The sequence below is a fragment of the Perognathus longimembris genome, chromosome 24 (assembly GCF_023159225.1).
Source record: "Perognathus longimembris pacificus isolate PPM17 chromosome 24, ASM2315922v1, whole genome shotgun sequence".
In the NCBI taxonomy this organism is placed as follows: Eukaryota; Metazoa; Chordata; class Mammalia; order Rodentia; family Heteromyidae; genus Perognathus; species Perognathus longimembris.
In genome coordinates, this window is record NC_063184.1 from 18,606,728 (window position 1) to 18,625,175 (window position 18,448).

At 43.8% G+C, this 18,448-nt stretch overlaps 1 protein-coding gene across 1 annotated transcript; it reads left to right on the top strand.

Moving 5' to 3' along the window:
• The first annotated feature begins 15,333 nt into the window (after window positions 1-15,333).
• Window positions 15,334-17,529, top strand: LOC125341571 (histone H2A.Z). Its single transcript, XM_048333621.1, has 5 exons — window positions 15,334-15,485; window positions 15,942-16,019; window positions 16,301-16,414; window positions 16,725-16,854; window positions 17,078-17,529. Exons 1-5 carry the CDS (start codon window positions 15,483-15,485, stop codon window positions 17,137-17,139), a joined length of 387 nt encoding a protein of 128 aa, XP_048189578.1. The 5' UTR covers window positions 15,334-15,482; the 3' UTR covers window positions 17,140-17,529.
• Window positions 17,530-18,448: the final 919 nt, after the last annotated feature.

Genomic DNA, 18,448 nt, shown 5'->3' on the forward strand with positions numbered 1-18,448 from the left:
AGAAGTTAGTGGAAGGTACAGTGAAGTGAGCAGCAGAAAAGAAGTAGCTAATGTTATGTTGGGTTAGGAAGTATGGAAAGTGAAGAGAGATGGGTATACCCACACAAATAAACAATACAGACACTAGATAACACTAATGATCAAGGAGAATAAGAGAAAACAGGTAAACAAAACAGAAAGGAAGGAAAGAAAGGAAAGAAGGAAGGACAGAGCTGGGCACAGGTGGCTCACACTTATAATCCTAGCTACTCAGGAGACTGAGATCTGATGATTGCCGTTCAAAGCCAGCCTGGGCAGGAAAGACTCTTAAAGTACAAAGTAACCAACAAAACCAGAAGTGGTGGTGTGGCTCAGAGTGGTAGACTGCAACCCTTGAGCAAAGGAGCTCAGGGATAGCACTCGGGCTCTGACTATAAGACCCACAACTGATAGAAACAGGAGGAGGAGGAGGAGGAGGAGAAGGGGGGAGGAGGGGGGAGTAAGGGGGGAGGAGGGGGGAGGGAGAAGGAGGAGGAAGAAAAGAACAGAACAAAAAGGGGAAGTGGTGATGTGACTTAAGTGGTAGAGCACTAGCCTTTTGCTGAGGAGCTCAGGGACAGTGCCTAGGCCCAGAATTCAAACTCCACCACCAACACACACACACACACAGAGAGAGAGAGAGAGAGAGAGAGAGAGAGAGAGAGAGAGAGAGAGAGAGAGAGAGAGAGAGAGAGAGGAGAGAGAGAAAGAAAAGAAAAACAAAGTTGGATTGGCTCACCCCTGTAATTTTATCTATTCAAGAGGCTCAGATCTGAAGATTGCAGTTCAAAGTCAGCTAGGGCAGAAAAGTCCCCAAGAAGCTTTTATCTCCAATTACCACTCAAAAATTGGACAGGGAACTATGGATCCAAGTGCTTTAGCACTAGCCTTCAGCAAAAGTGCTCAGGGACAGTGCCCAAGCCCTGACTTCAACAAGCCCATGACCAACAACAACAAACAACAACAAAAAATAAAAAAATAACAAATGATGTTTAAACAATCTAGTTACCAGGTAAGAGTTTAGGTACAGTGGAAGATTTAGGGGTGGGGAGCCTGGGGTAAGACAATAGCTCCTCTGATAGGTATCTGGAGGAGATAAATAGGAAGGGGTTATGAGAAGGAGATGAAGCTAGTTTGAGGGAGAATCTACAAAGAGAGGTAACAGGGTATAGATATGTTGGTTTTAGGCGAAAGGAAGGGGGAGAAGCCAGTTCCAAGATTAAATGGGAGGGGGTAACAAATCTATGTTAGCATGTATTCATTACAAGATAAACATTCTTTATGAGATTTGCCGAAGAGAAAAAAATGATACAGTTAAACAAACTTGAGTCCATATAAGAACAACACAGGCTTATCTACAAATACAAATGTTCAATTGTTCTTGTATGCCTATATTTGTGTGACTATAACATAGTTTGTAGCAGTCTGCTTTAGGCCTGTGTGGAGGGCTTGGCTTCCCTCAGATGACCTTCCATAGCACAAGGCTTCTGAGTTCAAGCCGATGGCAGATGCTGTCTTAATGGCTAGGCCCAGTGGGGCATCCCAATGCTGCTTTGCTGCAGGATGTGGCGCAACTCTGTCTAGTGGTGGGCTGTGCTGGCCTTTGTCTTTTTTTCTTTCTTTTATTTATTTTGTGCTGATACTGGGGCTTGAACTCAAGGCATAGGCACTTAGCTTTTATACTCAAGTCTACTGCTCCACCCCTTGTGCACAGCTCTACTTCCTCCTTTTGGGGAGGAAGGGGGTAGGTTAATTGGAGCTGAGAGTCTCAGACCCTTTTCTGCTTAGGCTGACTTGAAACCTCAACCTTCAGATCTCAGCCTCCTAAAGTAGCTAGGATTACAGGCGGGAGTCATGGCACAGTGCTTATGCTGGACATTTTTGAGCTGCTGTAACTTGGTGGTGTGCACATTTTCCATGGTGGGACCTATTGCCATTGTCCTTGTGCCTCTGCTGTGCGCCTCTGTCTTCCTGGGACTGTAGGCCACCTGTTTCTCATCACGTCTTGTTTCCTGGCTGCAGCCTGGCTTCCAGCAGCTTAAACTGATGCTGTTCCCTGCCACGGGCCTGCTCTCCCTCTCACACTTCTTATAACTGATTTATACCCATGTTCTGTGGTAAAGTGTCCTGTAGATTGTCAGCTGCCATTGCTTTCAGTCCCTGGGCTCCTAGAGAAACTTTCTCAAGATGGCGATTCTCTGTCACACTTTGTAACATGGCAGACACCAAATGTCTTCTTTCCCACAGTGTAGCATTTCACAGCAGAATCATTCCCTAGCAGGAGTTCCTGGTCTGCTGGTAAGACCTTAAGGCTGTGCTTTTCCTGAAGCTACATTTGGAGATCTCTGGATGAAATCATTTTGTTTAACCTTGTATAGTAAATTCTTAATTACCTACAGCCAGACAGACAGAAAGGCTAAATTCTAGTTCCAAACTCTTTTCCACTTTCCTTCTGCTTCATTGCTTCACTGTAGTTGCCTGGATTTCTCATAAACTCCTTACACTTTCTCCTTTGGTCCTCCCTCTCTCCCTCCTCAGAATCTTCTCCCTTGGGTACCAATGGATTTGTCTCATTTGTGGACAGAAAATAGTAAATGTCTTTGTCATCTTATTCTGTCTCACTTCTAAACTTTATAATGTTTGAATAAGATTGCTTATATTTTGTTGTCCTTTGTACTACTTTAGCCATTAAGGAAAACATAATACCTATGAAGATGAATATTTTTTGGTTATCTACTATCTGAAATCATCTCTCTGAGATGTGTGGGAAGGAGGGCAGAGGATGTGGAACTAAGCCCCAGAAGCTGCCATCTTGAAGTCCAGTGGGGATAAGGCAAGAAGAGGAGAGAAACAAGGCATCTAGAAGTCAAGAAAAGTGTGTGAAGAACACATCACAGAGAAGGCAAAAAAAATCTGCATTTGGTAACTTGACAAATGTTGCAGCGAACTGTTTTGGAGGCCTGATGAGAATAAAAGCCAAATAGAAATGAGTTGGAGACTTGGTGAAAGTCGTCCATCTGCTTAGAAAAGATGATCGTTGAGCTGTACACACGTGGTTCACACTTGTAATTCTAGCTACTCAGGAGCTGAGGTCTGAGAATTGTGGTTCAAAGCCAGCTAGGAAATAGCCAAAAGTGGAGGTGTGGCTCCAGTAGTAAAGTGTCAGCCTCAAGGTATAAAACCTAAGGGACAGCACCAAGGCTCTGAGTTGAATCCCCAGTACCAATACACACACACACACACACACACACACACACACACACACACACACACGGGAGAGGGAGAGAGAGGGGGAGAGAGGGAGAGAGGGAGGGAGGGGAGGGAGAGAGAGAGGGAGAGGGAGAGAGAGGGAGAGAGAGAGAGAGAGAGAGAGAGAGAGAGAGAGAGAGAGAGAGAGAGAGAGAGAGAGAGAGAGAGAGAGAGAGAGAGAGAGGAGGTATTCTTATAGGCTGGGCAAAACTCCACAGTTCTCCTGCCTCTGCCTCCGGAGTGCTGGGATTATAGATGTGCCCCACCAGGTCTACCAACTAACCCTTTTCTCTTTAGTATCTCAGGCAGTTGTTGTGATAATAGAAAGCTCAGAGACACAAGATGGAATGGAAGTTTATCTAAATAAGGCCTAATGTCACTGTGGTGAAGGGAGACTTGGCAGGCATGGAAAGCTGGGCTAGAACTCTCTACTTGTTGAGCCGGTCTACTTCTTCTACTGGTGGAAGTATGTTGGAGACAGATCAAATGCGTTTCCTGTTGCTGTTTATTAAAGGAAAGTTGTCGTTTTTATTTTCAAAGCCCTTTGTAGCTCTTATGTCATTAATTAAATACAAGATCTTTAAAGAACTATTCATTGTCTTTCATGTGGTTGCTTTTTAAGAAGTCAGGACAATGAAAAAAAGTTTTGTCTTCAGTTGTCTCTCCATGATTTACAACTGTTCATTAGTACAGGATGTCTAGCTGGTTGAACAGTTTCTTAAAAAGCTGAGCTCAAGTGCATAGCAACACTAAATACTGACTGCAGAACGTATTATAAATTACGCAACAAAATCCAAGTCACAATAAGCTGCCTAGTGCTTCTTGGTATAGAACACAATTTGCCCGTGTGTGTGTGTGTGTGTGTGTGTGTGTGTGTGTGTGTGTGTGTGTGTGAGAGAGAGAGAGAGAGAGAGCATGCAGGTGCTGGCTCTTGAACCCACTAGGAGTACAGACATGAGCCACTGGCTCACCCATAGGTTTTTAAGGGGATGAAACTCAAATGTTGAAACTGAAAGTCACATAAACAAACTTACCATATGAAAAATAAGACATAAGAATAAAACAATTACTTTTTTCATATTATGAAATGCTTTCCTAACTAGGCTACCTTTTAAGTGGAAATTTTCATGCATTTATTTCATTGTACAAAAAGAAATGTACACTTTACCTGACTTATGTGACTATAACCCCTCTGTACATCACCTTTATAATAACAAGTTAAAAAATTGCATGTCAATGTAGGTAATTTTTCACTGTGTGTGTGTGTATGTGTGTGTGTGTGTGTGTGTGTGTGTGTGTGCGCACATAAGTCCTGGGGCTTGAATTCAAGGTTTAAGCACTGTCCCTGGGCTTTTGTGCTCATAGCACTCTACCAGTTGAGCTCTACTTCCAACATTTTTTTTTGGTGGTTAATTGGAGATAAGAGTATCATGGACTTTCTTGCCCAGGCTGGCTTTGAACCACAATCCTCAGATTTCAGCCTCCTCTAAGTAGCTAAGATTACAAGTAGGAGCCATGGATGCCTGGGTAATTTTTCACTTTTATGAAATAAAAATGGGCTACATAAAGTGTTGTCAATGACAGTTCTTTGTGTTAATATTTCATGTTGATACCAAGCATTAGGGTTGTAAAAGAACCTCATATAGCTTCTACAACTCCATTGTACTCAGAAATGTATTGTTCAGGGTAAATTAGATGAAGGCTTCTTAGCTGAAAAATAAGTCAAGTTCAAGTTGTCTTTCATTCTACTACTTCATCACGACAGCTTATGTTCTGTTTGTTCAAGTTCCTTGCAGTTGATGAATTGTGTTTTTCCTCTGTTCTTCCTACTATCCTTCGTGTCATCTCTTGCCCTCTCCTCTCCCCTTTTTTCCCCTTCAGTGTAAACTCATTTCTTTTTCTAAAACTGATACATTTTTCTCATGCTTGTGGTCTGCAATCTTTTTGTTCTTATATAAAACCCATTGGAGACCTAAAGCAATATTATTTCAAAAGTTCACTTGAAAACATTGTTTTCACTGTTAGAGTAGGACATCAGTTTAATTCTTATTTATTTAACCCAATTTGTTTTCAATATTTATAGATGGTTATTAATTTTTAATAACATTTACCATATACCAAAGCAAAAACCATGTTTGCTTCCATCTCTACCCTTTTTCTGGCAGAAAAAAATTTGAATTTAAGAACATTTTCAGGGCTTAAATTTATCACATTTTACCACTTGAGCTACACTTTCACTTCCAGGTTTTGCTAGTTAATTGGAGATGAAAGAGTCTTGGGCTGGCTTTAAACCATGATCCTCAGATCTCAGCTTCCTGAGTAACTAGGATTACAGGCCTGAGCCACCAGCTCAGGATTTTTTTCTTTTTTTTTTTGGCCAGTCCTGGGCCTTGTACTCAGGGCCTGAGCACTGTCCCTGGCTTCTTTTTGCTCAAGGCTAGCACTTTGCCTCTTGAGCCACAGCGCCACTTCTGGCCATTTTCTGTATATGTGGTGCTGGGGAATCGAACCCAGGGCCTCATGTATATGAGGCAGGCACTCTTGCCACTAGGCCATATCCCCAGCCCCTTTTTTTCTTTTTAAAACAGAAATAAATATGTAGTTTCTTACTCCCACCCTCACACACAGATACCTTTTGCAGCCCTGTATTTCTTTGACTTAATGATGAATGCTAGAGATCACTCCATTGTAGGGTGTAAACATGCTCTTTCTTCATTTTCACAGCTCTCTCTCACTCCACTGCATTGATGGCCCATACTGACTATTCTTTCAGTGATTATTTTCATTTTTTAATGTCTTGCTATTACAAATAATGTAATTTATAACCACATGTGTATGTACTTTTGCATTTTTGCAAAATAAAGTCCTTCTAAAAGTAGCTCACAGCCAGGTGCTGATGGCTCGTGCCTGTAGTCCTAGCTATTCACGAGGCTGAGATCTGAGGATTGGGGTTCAAAGCCAGCTTGGGCAGGAAAGTCCACGAGACTCTTATCATCAATTTAACCACCAGGAAACCAGAAGTGGCACTATGGCTCAAATATTAGAGCAGTAGCCTTGAGCTGAAGCGCTCAGGGACAGGGACTAGGCCCAGAGTTCAAACTCCATGGCCGACAAAAAAAAAAGCTAGTACATATAATCTTAGCTACTCAGGAGGGGGAGATTGAGATAGAGATAATCATGGGTTCAAAGCCCATCTAAGCAAAACAGTTTATGAGACTCCATCTCAACAGAAAAGGCTTGACATGATGGTTTGTACCTACTAACTCAGCTATGATGGGAAGTGGTGATAGGATCATAGCCCATGCCAAGTGGTATAGCACCTGCTGAACAAGCAAGAAGTTCTACACCAGAAACTAAAGAATAGACAAGAATGAAAATAAGATTCTTCCTCTTCTTCTTCTTCTTCTTCTTCTTCTTCTTCTTCTTCTTCTTCTTCTTCTTCTTCTTCTTCTTCTTCTATCTCCTTCTCCTTCTCCTTCCTCTTCTTTTTCATCATTGTCAGTTGTGGGGCTTTAACTCAGGGCCTGGGTTTCTTCTCAAGGCTAGCTCTCTACCACTTTGAGCCACTTCTACTTTTCTAGTGGTTAATTGGAGATAAGAGTCTTACAGATTTTCCTGCCCAGACATGCTTTGACTCAGATCTTAGTAGAGTAGATAGGATTAAAGGCATGAGCCACCAGTGGCCAGTGAAAATAAGAATTCTGTAGTAGAAAATTTATGTCAAAATGTCTTCAAATAAGACTACCATCCTAATAACAATGGATTACATACATACCCTTCATACATAGTTTGTGACTCAAGTTTTATTGTTTGGTAATGCAAAATGCTGTAACAAACAAAATTATGATGGCTTAACACAAAACACAATTTAACCTCTTTTCTTGCCTTGGAATCACAGGTGCAAAAATCTCATATATGGTCAAAGAGGGTAAACAGAAGAGACATGCCTACTTAAAAAAAAAAAAAAAAAACCTGGACATAGAAACGACTTATTACTTCCACACACAGCAGCAAGATCTGTCCCATGGTACCACTGTGCAAAGGAGCAGTAGCTGGGGTGGGATGGAGACAGTGGTGACCCATTCAGCACTCTCATTATCTACTTCACATCCATGAAGCTAACTGGACAGCAAAGTCCACGAGACTCTTGTCTCCAATTAACAATCAAAAAGTTGGAAGTAGGACCATGACCCAAAGAGATGAGTTAGCCTTGGTGTGAAACAAATGGAACCCAGAAGCTATGACAGGTGTAATCCTATAAATGTGTATATTTTTTAATGCTAATAATAGTTCAAATGCTCATTACCAGGCTGGGAATATGGCCTAGTGGCAAGAGTGCTTGCCTCCCAAATGTTCATCACCTATGGGTGGCTTGGGAAGATTTGGCTGTCTCCAAAAATAATGCAGTTTGAATTAAAATGTTTTGTAAATCCAATTTCAAAATATGTATGCCTCCAGCCTTTGAGGCCAATTGATTGACAAAGTCAACCCAGAGGAGTGCTGCAAATATTTCCGATCCTATTTGTTTGGATTTTTCAGGATATCATTAGAAGATGAACAATATCTTGAAAGAACATTCACAAACCAATGTAATAGAGATAAAAAATGCAGACACTTTTAAATATACATCTTAAAATTTATTGAACTTGGAATTCTTTGCAATATTTTATATTATAATATTATTATTATAAATTCCCTTTTGTTTCTGTTTGTTCTTGGCCACATTGGTTAGCAGTATTCTTATATGAAAGTATTACAAATTTGTTACATAATTATGGATCTCATATATACTCTATCTTAAAGTGCTCGAGTAAGTCATAACAGTCACTAATTTACTTTTTTTTTTTTTTTTGCCAGTCCTGGGGCTTGGACTCAGGGCGTGAGCACTGTCCCTGGCTTCCTTTTTGCTCAAGGCTAGCACTCTGCCACTTGAGCCACAGCGCCACTTCTGGCCATTTTCTATATATGTGGTGCTGGGGAATCGAACCCAGGGCTTCATGTATACGAGACGAGCTCTCTTGCCACTAGGCCATATTCCCAGCCCACAGTCACTAATTTAAGTGAGCTCTTTCTGCAAATGAGTCAACTTTTAATACCTTACAAAAACAATGATGGGAAATAGATACTTCCAGAGTAAAACTATGTGCAACGGCACTAATTGCTAGATTTCCCCCCTTTTCCAAGGATTAAAAAAAAACAACAACAACTTTTGAGCTTTCAGTTTAGTTTGGAGACAAAAAGTGACGTTTCATCTTTGAGTATTAAAATGAGCATGCTCTTTTAACGTTAAAACAGGAAATAAAGTCACAAAAACCCAACACGTAAATTTCTATACTCTGTGGTAAAATGATGAATGACACAGACAGCCTTTGCTTAGAGTTGTTGGACTAATCTGATAATGGAGGAAGAGATCTTGAGGTGCTTCCTGTTGGGATTCTGAGTCATTGAGAAAGTTTGCTGAAGAAATTAATGACTGCCTGGCCAAACATTAGGATTCCAGAAGACAGTGAAACCAATATTCATCTAGGATGACACTGATGTCGTAAGTGTTAAAGTTTATGTATTTTCTTTAAGGCAGACAAAATCACAGGCATATGTAGACATCATTAATCAAATCATCTTCAGAGAGGTTTTTAATTCAAAAGCACAAAGCCATAGAAAGAACCATAGAAAGCCATAGAAAGAGTGGAGAAACTGCATCTGGTCCTAATATGTCTCATGATATTCCCTAAGTCCATTTGTTTGACATTTTTAAGTGGTGATAAGCAATGCTCGTGTCTACTTTAAGTGTGCCTGCCTGCCTATACTAGGTCTTAAATACAGTTGAACACTGAACATGGGCACTGTCCATTAGCTGTTGTGCTCAAGGTTGGTGCTTTATCACTTGAACCACATTTCCACATCCAGCTTTTTGGTGGTTATTTGCAGATTTAACTCCATGTGGAAAACCTCATGGGCTTTCTTGTCTGAGCTGGCTTTGAAATGTGACCCTGAGATCACAGCCTCCTGAGTAGCCATTACAGGTGTAGGTTTGGGGAACTTTAGATGTTTTTAGGGGCCTTAGGTGCAAATCCATTGAAAACTCTTCAAATGCCACAGGAATAGAAATGATCAGTAGGGAGGTTTTGTTTTGGAGCATTTGGTCACACCTCAAACATCTTAAACTTTGCACTCTTTGTTCACTATCTGGCCACCATAAATCTTCTATATGCAGTAGTAACACTGTCCTTTCTCATTGCCTAATACTACTAGGTCTCCATAACTATCAACTTGGTAAACTCCTCAAAACAGTTGCAATATTTAAGGATATTCTCTGATACAGAGTAGCTTTCACTCTATTCTACAGTGTTAGCCAATGGCTGATTCTAAACTGTCTCCTCCACACCCACCGCCCTGTGGAAGTCTTTATATGCTTTTTGATCTGGAATCTAAATCTGTGGAAGGGGTGCATAGTCATGTTGACTTTAACTCTTGTATTTCTTTGCTCTCTTTCCTCCATTAGAATAAACAGGACATTTGGACTCCCTTTGGTACTAAGAAAACTGTGGGGAACTTCACATTTACAGAATGGATTTGTCTGTTATCACTCCACTGTAACACAAGGCATAAGATATTTACATAACAATGGAGAGTTTTGGTTAAAATCAAAATTAGCTATAGAGTCTACAGCACTATCATCATCTTCAGTAAGCAGAAGATGGTGTTAAAGATAAAAGTAGATGAACATTAACATCTCAGTGCCACCCCGGGCCCTGGCCATGAATATATAAAAAACACATGGTATACTACAAGGAATTTTCTAAGGTAATGAGATGTCATGGTATGCACCAAAGTGCCAGGCTTTACTCTTCTGCACTGTTTTCTGAATGATTTTCATCTCCCAATTGTATGCATTCTTCCTCTTCCTAGTCTCACCTAGGTCAGAATACTCCCTGGGATATAACTTTCAACACAATTTAAATAACACATAGTAAATGTATACATTTATGGAGTGCACTTTATTTCAACACATATATACAATGTTCAATGATGATAACACAATAGGTTAATCTGCATAGCCAGTGCCTCAAGTATTTATCATTTCTTCCTGTTAGGAACATGCAAACTATTTAAAATGTACAATTAATTGCTGCCAGTTATCCTATCACACTACAGAACAGATACTACTTCTCCCCACACAGCTATACCTGGGTACCTATTAACTAGGCTCTACCCAGCCCACCCATGAGTCCCTGTAATGGCTATCGTATTAAATGTATTGTTACTGCATTCATGTATTCAACAGCCCTTTCATAGTAGCCCACCACCGAGTCCTAATGTCGACATTATGAGCATCACTTCTTATTACTGAGGTACAATATAACATCATAATAAGAAAATGAATGTGTTAAGATGTTTTGAGAGGGACCATGTTCACATACTTTTCATTATAGTTATTGCTCCATTTTGTCATTATTGTCATCTTTCTTCTTATCTTTCTCATGAATAAGAAAACCAGCATATAGTTAGCTGTACTATTTGTGGTTTCAGGCATCCTGCAAGTTTCTTAGAATGTATTCTCTGCCTATCAGCAGGACCACAATTCTATAAGTGGTTAAGTCAGGATTCTGGTGGAAGTGACGGATGAGCTTACATAAAAGTGGCTGAAACAAGATGGGTGCCAGTAGCTCTCTTGCCTATAATCCTATTCAGAAGGCTAAGATCTGAGGATTGAAGTTCAAAGCCACCTGTTGCAAGAAAGTCTGTGATATTGTTATCTTCAATTAACCATCAAAAAGTCATAACTCGAGGTGTATGTAGTTCAGAAATCTAAGGGACAGTGCCCAGGCCCTGAGTTCAAACCCTAGTACCAGTATTTAAAAAGTGATCAAACACAATAGGTATAAATGTAGAGATCCAATGTAAAATAATCCATTGCGACAAAAATCCTGTTCCATCTTATTCTCTCAGGTGTGACCTACATTCCCCACAATTCATTTCATGGTCCAAACTGTTTGTTGTTTTTTGTTGTTGTTTTTTTTTAATCCTAGCTACTCAGCTTCCTGAGTAGCTACAGGAATAGCATCAGTGAGGCACTAGTGCCTGGCTCCAAAATGATTCTTGAGCTTTATCTTCATTCTAGTTATCAAGAAGAAAAGGAGAAGAAATTGACTCATTTTACATAGGAACTTTCTGGACATTGCACTCATCAGTGCTGCTTACATTATTTTGTCCCAAACCCAAAACTTACTTTGATGGCCAAGGGTCATTTTATTCTAATGACTATTGGCTGATTTCAGTGTTTTTCCATCCAATCTCAAACTAATACTGTAAGGATGTTAGGAAGAATGGATTTGGGGAGATGATTGAATCAAGTGGTAACTGTCTACATGAATAGATCAGGAGCTCTATCACCACCCCCCCACTTTTGTGTCCTTTTTTCCACTTCCTTTATTCTTTCTTTTGTGTCAATACTAAGGCTTGAACTCAAGGCTGTAATCTCTGGCTTTTTCACCCAAGGCTGGTGCTCAACTCATTTGAGTCATGCCTCTGCTTGAAGCTTCTTGATGGTTTAGGAGTCTCATGAACTTTTCTGCCTGGAGTGGCTTTAAGTTATGAGTCTCAGATCTCAGTTTCCTGAGTAGCTAGGATTATAGGTGTGAACCACCAATGCCTGTGCCCATAAAAGGCAATGAGGAAAATGTTGCCATGTATTCAGCAGACTCAGCATTGTGGACTTGATTTTTACCTTCTTCCATTCCAGTACTGTAAGAAATCAAATTCTGTTCATTATCAACGATCTACCTCAGGAATTTTCCTATAGCAGCACAAAATGGACAAGGACACCATTTATACTACTGAAAATTGGCAGTTCTAAGACTAATAGGGGATGGGAAAATGTAATGTTATCACCAGGAATCTGCCACATGTGCCTTCTAAACTGCCACTTCTTTATACAACCTGCCATTCCAGCCAAACACCTTCCTTAGTTCCATTCAACATAAGCTCTTCCAAAACATACCAGTTCACAATTGTCCCCATCTTTTAAACTACTAATTTGGCAGCCAATCAGGTACTACCTTGGTAATGGTCTTCCTAATGTGACCTTAATGATTAAAGCATTATCTGAATTGTCCTCCTAGTTTAATGTCTCAGCTAGATTGAGGGAAGGACTCAGACCTATATATCCTGTCTCCCAATTGTTACTGCTTGGCAAATAGAACAACTGGATCTCGATCTTTCCTAACCATCTGGCAAAGCCAAGCTGCTACTGTGACATATTCCACTAGCAGGGAGTGGTTATGTCCTGGGTCTTAATGTATGGCATTGTATTCTGTTTGGCTTTGAAAAAAAAGGACTGAATAGTGCTGGCCTATGACATACATGTATTATCATGTACATGTACACATGTACTATTATGAACACAAATATGGAAAAGATAAGCCAACAACATTAACATGTTTGCATAATACGGCTTTTCTAGGGCAGGGAAAATAGTAGAGCTGTGAAAATAGTCCTTGCTTTAAGTTTTGCCTATATTAAGCTAATTTTGGATTTCAGTTGGAATGTGGATCCCTGGATTTTGTATCCCTGGGGCAGGCTTCAGGTTTGTTTGAATATCAATGGTAGCAAATATACTAGTCAGGGAAGGAGATTGGGGGATAAAAGATACTCTCATCCTTCTCCTAGAACCCAGTGATTTGTTGAGTGATTACTACATTAAGGGGGTTACATGCTATATGTACTTTTTTTCTATGTGCCAGTTCTGGGGCTTGAACTCAGAGCCTAGGCATAGTCAACTTAGCTTTTTTGCTCAAATCTGGTGCTCTGCTACTTGAGGCACACCTTCACTTCTGGCTTTTTGGTCATTAAGTGGAGATTAGAGTCTCATGGACTTCCCTACCCAGGCTGTGATACTTAGATCTCAGCCTTCTATGGTAGCCAGGATTATAGCTGTGAGCCACAGGCATTTGGCTTATCACGCACTTTAAATATCAACTCCATGAATCTTTGAACTACAGTGTGGAAAGCACTACCATACCCTTTCCACAGAAGAACTAGAGGTTGACAAAAGGTAACTATTGTGACACCAGAAGGTACAGCTTCTAGAGGAAGGAGGAGGCTATTCATTGCTTCTGCAATGAAACAACAGTAATTTCCTTTAGATGGACTTTATAGCAGAGTTCATAAAGAATCACTTAAATTCAGATACTCGTGTTGATTTGTGAGGAAACATCAGGAAATCTCACTGGAGCCAGGGATAGTTATTGGGCCAGGCTTCCTAGAGGTAGGGTGTGTGTGTGTGTGTGTGTGTGTGTGTGTGTGTGTGTGTGTACCAGAACCAGGACTTGAACTCAGGGACAGTTATTGGGCCAGGCTTCCTAGAGGTAGTGTGTGTGTGTGTGTGTGTGTGTGTGTGTGTGTGTGTGTACCAGAACCAGGACTTGAACTCAGGGACTTGAATTCTCAGTCCAATTTCTTGTTCCCAGCTGGCCTGCTACCACTCGGGTCATACCTCCAGTCTTGCTTTTCCCTGGTTAACTGGAGATTTTTGTCTCTAGGGACTTTTTTGTCCCAGCTGGTTTTTGTGACTCTCCAGATGGCAACCTCCTGAGTAGCTGAGATTATAGGCCTTGAGTCATTAGCAACTGACTTTCATAGTTATATGTCATACCAACTTGTTGATGATATCAGAACAACTCCTTAGTTCTAAGGAGAAGAATAAGGTTTAGTGTCAAACTTTCTGGGAATCTTTTCGCTAGCATTAATCGCCTAGAAACAGGATGTCTAACAAGATAAAAATCTTTCAAACTGAAACCCAATCTCAGTACCCTGAGTTTGTTTGACAATTCTCTTCACGTTGAAACTAATTACATTAATAGGGTCACACACTATTATGCACTATAAATAGCTAAGGTTCAGACCATTACACTCTCCAGGAGGTCAGAGATGTCCACAGGTGTTATTAATCTATTCCTTAGGAGCCTGAGTAGCTGGCATGATGACAGTGCTGTGTGTGCAACACTATTTCTTTTTAAGCCCACCATTTGTAATTGATTACATGGGCCATCTGTAACTGCTCGCGATTCGTGTTAGTTACCACAATTGGCATTTACCGATCATCCATCATATTAGCAAAATGTTTAGAGCAGAAAAGTTGACACATCATTGCTTTGATGTTTCACTCAATCAACTTCACAGACAGCAGGCTACAGTTACAACTCAATGACATGTAGTTTGCAGCAGAAATGTGGTGGAAGCGGAGGTGGGGGGGGTGGGGAGGAAGGACAAGGAAGGAGGAGGAGGAGGAGGAGGAAGAGGAAAGAATTATTTATCCTCAGCCTAAGCTTTCTACATGAGGATAAAATCATCTTTAGCGACCAATGAAAGTAGTGTTGACTTGGTCCCACCGTTTGTTGCCTCGCAGGGCGGGAAGAGTGGTGAGGCTGAACACCAAGAGACCAAGAGGGTGGCTGAGGACTTGCCCTGAGGAAGAATCAGAAATGTCCATCAAGGTTGTGCTTCGTGGAGGGGTCCGGGAGACCCGAGTTGTTCTCCACCAGACGTGTTCGCGCCACCTGTCAGACAGGAAGAGCCCCCCCCCCCCCCGCACCGAGCGCTAAGGCTGGGGCCGATGAGGGTGACTGCGGAGAGGCAGATCTCAGATGGCTAGGAAATGGGGGAGGACTGGAGTGAGGGTGCTAGACCTGGCGGAGCCTTCACGTCGGTTCCCGGAACCCACACTGTGGCACCGGGTGGGGTAGGTGATACCGTGACTGAGAGCCCCTCTGTTGCCTTTCCAGCTCCTCCTCCCAGACACGTGACCGCGGCGGGCCGGTCTGTTCGCTCCCGCAGCCTCGCTCGCAGTGTTTCTTTCCTCCCGCCGCCTTGCCCTTCTTCTCCCTCTCGTTACCGTCCCTCCGCCTCCCCCACTTCTCCCTCTTGGACCAATCATAGCTCGAGTTGGGAAGCGCCCGCCCCGCTGCCCTCTGCTTCGCTTGCTCATTGGCTGACGCCCCAAGGACGCGTCCCGAGGGCGGGTGGCCGCCATTGGTGGGATGAGCAATCCGAGTTCCCGGATGAGGGAACATTCTGCGGTATAAAGGGAGCAGGGAAGGCGGGAGACAGCGCAGTTTGAATCGCGGTGCGACGACGGAGTAGGTGGCCGAGGCCTCGCCGTGTGTCCGACTAGCCTTTTCTCTGCCTTGCTAGCGTGAGCTTCAGCAGAATTCGAGATGGTAAACTTCGCGGGGGCGCCGGATGACTCCGCGGGTTTTTGCCGGCGGGAGGAAAACCCGTTACCCAGGCGGGGAGGGGAGGGGGATGGGGGTGAGATGGTGACGGTTGGGGACGCGCGGAGCCGGGGTTTGGAGGCGCGGTGGGAGGTGTTTTGTTGGCTGGGAGCGGAGCAGCCTGGGATCTAGCGGCGGGCGGCGGCGGTTGGGTGGCGCGCGCAGCGCCGCTGGGGGCCGGCGGGCTGGCGGCGGCGCGCGGCCGCGGCGGGCGCGCGGCGGGGGCCGGCGGGCGGGGTCGCCCTTGCGGCGCGCGGCGGGCCGGAGACCCCGGCGGGGCGCGGGCGCGCGCGGGCGCCTGGGACGCGCGCGCGGTGGGGGAGGGGCGGGCCGGGCCGCGCCGCCCTGGTAATCCTAGATTTCTCCGTTCCTTCTCCGCGCCCGGGCGTTTGCGCGCCGCAGGCTGGTGGTAAGGCTGGGAAGGACTCCGGAAAGGCCAAGACAAAGGCGGTTTCCCGCTCGCAGAGAGCCGGCTTGCAGGTAGGTAGCTGGGCGCCTGAGGTCGCGAATCGTGGCGTTTGCTTTTGCATCCCCCTTGTTGATCCGAGCTCCAGATGGGCGTTTCGCCTTTGCGTGCGTTCGGGGTCGCCCCTCGGCCTGCCGATTTATCGCTGTGGTAAATCGGGGGCGAGGGGGGCCCCCCGGATCACGTGCGGGCGGGCGCGTTGCAGCGCCGCGGTCCGTGCCCCTTGCATTGGCGCGCGTGCGATTTCCCCATCTTGGACTCGATAGCGTTGTGCATTTGTGTTTGCTTTTTCAAGTTCCCAGTTGGCCGTATTCATCGACATCTGAAATCTAGGACAACCAGCCATGGTCGTGTGGGAGCGACTGCCGCCGTGTACAGCGCAGCCATCCTGGAGTACCTCACCGCAGAGGTAAATGGGTGTATAAGCCTGTAATCTGGAGAAGGTTGGTGGGGGGGGGGGGGGAGCGACAAGAGGGAAGGAAAGTGATGCAAGAAAACTCCCAGACCCTAAGCGCGGCAGGACCATTAAGGACGCTAGAGGGAGCTAAGGGGAGCCTACCGGGCCCGAGTCTGCTGCTCTTGGAATTGTAATTGCGTGCCTCTTGAATAGCCTTTGCAAATCTTTGCCCATTCAGGTAGTGGGAGGCGAATTCCTTAAAGGTTGATTGTGGGCTTTAGTTTTTTGGCAGTAGAGTAGCCTATTCGATTCTGCCTTCTAGGTACTTGAATTGGCAGGAAATGCATCAAAAGATTTAAAAGTAAAACGTATTACCCCTCGTCACTTGCAACTTGCTATTCGTGGAGATGAAGAATTGGACTCGCTCATCAAGGCTACCATTGCTGGTGGTGGTATGTAATCTACAGCAGCTTTAATTTAGAAAGGAGGAAAAATATTTTTAAATTTACATTTGTTTGATACATGGGATTTGGTTTATGTAACTTTTACTTTATATTAGAAGCTGGTATTTTTTGAAGACATCTAAGTTGGATCATAAGCTATCTTGGTTTCATGTATTGTGATTTTAAAATATTGATGAACTGAAAGTAGAATTAATCCCTGTCACTCTCCTAGGTGTCATCCCCCACATCCACAAGTCTCTTATTGGGAAGAAAGGACAACAGAAGACTGTCTAAAGGATGCCTGGATTCCTTGTTATCTCAGGACTCTAAATACTCTTTAACAGCTGTCCAGTGTTGGTGATTCCAGTGGACTGTATCTCTGTGAAAAAACACAATTTTGCCTTTTTGTAATTCTATTTGAGCAGGTTGAAAGTTTAATTCGCTTTCCAACCAACCAAATTTCTGCATTCGAGTCTTAACCATATTTAAGTGTTACTGTGGCTTCAAAGAAGCTATTGATTCTGAAGTAGTGGGTTTTGATTGAGTTAACTGTTTTTAAAAAACTGTTTGGATTTTAATTGTGATGCAGAAGTTATAGTAACAACATTTGGTTTTGTACAGACATTATTTCCACTCCAGTGGATAAGCTCAATAAAGGTCATATCCCAAAGTAGTTGCTTTAAACTTGTCTGATTGTAACAAACTTCTTTTGAAAATCTCCTGTACATCTTCTTAGGAATTAAACGAGTCAATCTGTCAATAAGGTCAGATAACCCAAGCACAATTTTTAAATATTTTATAGTAGTGGGAGCTGTTGAAAGATTATTAAAAATCGGCAGAGGCTAGAAATGGATAGTAGGTATTTGTTCAATTGCCTGTGTGCCATTTGTAAGAGCATAATAGCAATTGTGCACCTCGATGGGTTAGTGGGGAATCCTGGAAGTCGCTGCAGTACAAATTCAGTGTAGACTAGGTACACTGCATGCAGTCGAAATACTAAATAACACTTGAGGGGAATGCTGGTCCTTTTTAAAAAAAGATTTGGTGGTCCTACTGAGTTAGAGTAGTTGCCAATTGACTAATAAAATTGGTAAGATTTGATGTTGGGTTAAGTTTGAGCATTTCCACACCAGGGGTCATGGGGTCAGGCAAGTAGCTCCTTTCACAGAATTTGTGGACACTGATAACAGTGCCGAGCCTCCCGCGATGCCTGGGAGAGGCGGTGTTTCCCCGGGGCAATGTTTGCTTAGGTGAAAGCTTACACGGCTGCAGCTTTTGGTCCTCCACCACAATTGCAGGTTGCACGCGCGCCTGCTAGGGCAGCATAGCCCGGGGGGCGGCAGGGCGGGAAAGTGGTTAGGGTCCCAGCCTGTGGCGCGGCGAGGCGCGCCGGAAGCGCTGGGTTCCCGGCGGCCCCGGAGCCGCCTCCCGCGAGTTCCGAGGACGAGGGTCCGGGTCCCGCGCAGCCCCGCCCTCGTCCCGCCCCGGCCCGCTCGCTCGCTGGGTCCGGGGCCCGGAGGGCTGCGGCTCGCGCCGTCGCGGCCCGCGGGGGGCGGGGAGGCCGCGGAGAGGAGGCGGAGCTGCGAGGCCGGGCCGCCGCCGC

Bases quoted from the DNA above. Each gene is read 5' to 3' on its own strand.
- LOC125341571 (XM_048333621.1), top strand. The intron at 16,020-16,300 runs GTAGGTAGCTGG...TGCTTTTTCAAG, and splicing joins CGCAGAGAGCCGGCTTGCAG to TTCCCAGTTGGCCGTATTCA. The intron at 16,415-16,724 runs GTAAATGGGTGT...TCTGCCTTCTAG, and splicing joins TGGAGTACCTCACCGCAGAG to GTACTTGAATTGGCAGGAAA.